Below are 2,001 nucleotides of genomic sequence, written 5' to 3'. Positions count from 1 at the left end.
GAGTCACATCCTCAATGCCATCCTTCCAGAAGATGCACCATGGTAATCTGATCATTATAGAAAAATCGGATTACTAAGATTTTTTCCCTCCCAATTGCCCAAGTTTGAGTACCATGTGAACATTAATGGACTACATTTCACTTAAAAATGCTCTCTGAGAATTATTAGAACATCAAAGTGACTGTGGCTACTAATAGGTATTTTCTTTAGCTGCACAACATGAAAGAAACTCATTTCTTTAAAAAAAAAAGTTATAAGCAAGACAGCTTTGTATATTTGATAGCCTCTGATTATGAATGGATGCAAACAAGTTCAGTTCCCCTGCTCCCACCCCCCAGGATGAGCTTTTCACACAATTCATTCTCTTTGAGTTCCAAAGGGAAAGAAGTAGGTGCCCTGTGTTGCTAATTAGAACTGCTAATTTATTAATGCCTCTCTGAGAAGCATTGCTTCCCCCAACCCCCACCCAGACAAAATTAGACACTCACTAATGGTCACTGTGGTCATCTTATCCATCCCTCTCACTCTTTCTTTTTCCAAATAAAGTTTCACAGCATGGGTCCCATCACGGTAAATAAACACTGGCACTTGTTACTGTTTTTGTGTTGGAAGAGGTTTCCATTTTTTCAACATTTCAAATCTGCTTGCCTGGCTCAACGCCCTTGAAGTGGCATAGAGATATTTATTTGGAGACTATGTCCATTCTGGTCATTTGCACTTTTTCAAGGAAATGCCATATATATGAATATGAACTCTTCTCCTTGTAATTCATGTCTTTAACCTTTCTCCAAACAATAAACATCAGAGTGGGCAATTAACCTCCTGCCATTTTGCCCTAACTCAAGTTCGGTTTTCCTCAGCATGGGTACTTTCTCCATACCTCCCCTACAGAGGTCTCACGTGGGGACTGCTTTAAGGTGTTGGCTCCCTCATCCAGAGCCCATGGGCTCTAAGGTGGAATTGGATTCTTCAATATTGCCGTTAACCCTGGCAAATCATCTTTCTTTCACCTTTAAGCAAAGCTCCTTTATCTTTTGTATTCTTCCTTCTTTCCATACCACATCTAACCTCTTTTTTTTTTTTTTTTTTTTTTACATAAATTAACCCATTTATTACAGGCTAGTCATGTCTGCAAAGGTGAGCATCTACTGGTCTTTCAATTCCTTCAGTCTTCTGATGGCGGATTTTACTGTGACAGCAGAAGTGGTGTTGTAGGTCCAAGCACCACCAGCTACTGTTTTCATGCAGGAACCACAGTGCCAGATCCCCACAGCTCGTCTCTTCATCTTGGTTTTGCCACAGAAGGAGCAAGTGTACTTGGCGTGCTGGCTGATCTCAATTTTCTTCACCATTTTCCGGAGGGAGGCACCATAGCGGGTCCCGTATTTACCGACGATTCCTACCTTCTTGGTGCGTTTAGCCATGCCACCGCCCACATCTAACCTCTTTCTGTCATTTAATCTATGTCACTCCTCCTCATTTGTTGAGGGTGTTGGTATATGGATCATAGTCTTCCAAGTCACACCAGGATTCTGGGTGACTTTACTATCATTGTGGATGATAAATTCAACACTTTACTCTCAAAGGATCTTGACCTCCCTATATTCCAGGTACCCAGATGGCTACCTGCTGGGTCCAATCAGCACCACCTCTGAAATCTTTAACTCAGTCTTTGCCTCTAACCTTTAATCACCCCAAACCTGACCATTGCTTCTTATCTGTGTTTGCTGTTCTTTTATCCTATCCTTGCAATTCAGTTCTTCCCTGTAGTCTTAACAATTCTAAATCTCTTCTATATAAAAAATAAATTTATCCCTGATCAAAAGTCAACCTCTGGCTGTCTTTTTTTTTTTTTTTTTCTGAGACAGAGTCTCCCTCTGTTGCCCAGGCTAGAGTGCCGTGGCATCAGCCTAGCTCACAGCAACCTCAAACTCCTGGGCTCAAGCGATCCTTTTGCCTCAGCCTCCCGAGTAGCTGGGACTATAGGCATGCGCCACCATG

General features: G+C 42.0%; 1 protein-coding gene across 1 annotated transcript; it reads right to left on the bottom strand.

The window, feature by feature from the left end:
- Nucleotides 1–1,071: 1,071 nt before the first annotated feature.
- Nucleotides 1,072–1,434, bottom strand: LOC105813606 (putative 60S ribosomal protein L37a). The gene has a single exon (XM_012648369.1). It carries the CDS (start codon nucleotides 1,422–1,424, stop codon nucleotides 1,146–1,148), a length of 279 nt encoding a protein of 92 aa, XP_012503823.1. The 5' UTR covers nucleotides 1,425–1,434; the 3' UTR covers nucleotides 1,072–1,145.
- Nucleotides 1,435–2,001: the final 567 nt, after the last annotated feature.

The sequence above is a fragment of the Propithecus coquereli genome, unplaced genomic scaffold (genome assembly GCF_000956105.1).
Source record: "Propithecus coquereli isolate 6110/MARCELLA unplaced genomic scaffold, Pcoq_1.0 Scaffold282, whole genome shotgun sequence".
Taxonomy (NCBI): Eukaryota; Metazoa; Chordata; class Mammalia; order Primates; family Indriidae; genus Propithecus; species Propithecus coquereli.
This window is presented reverse-complemented; position numbering and strand designations above follow the sequence as displayed.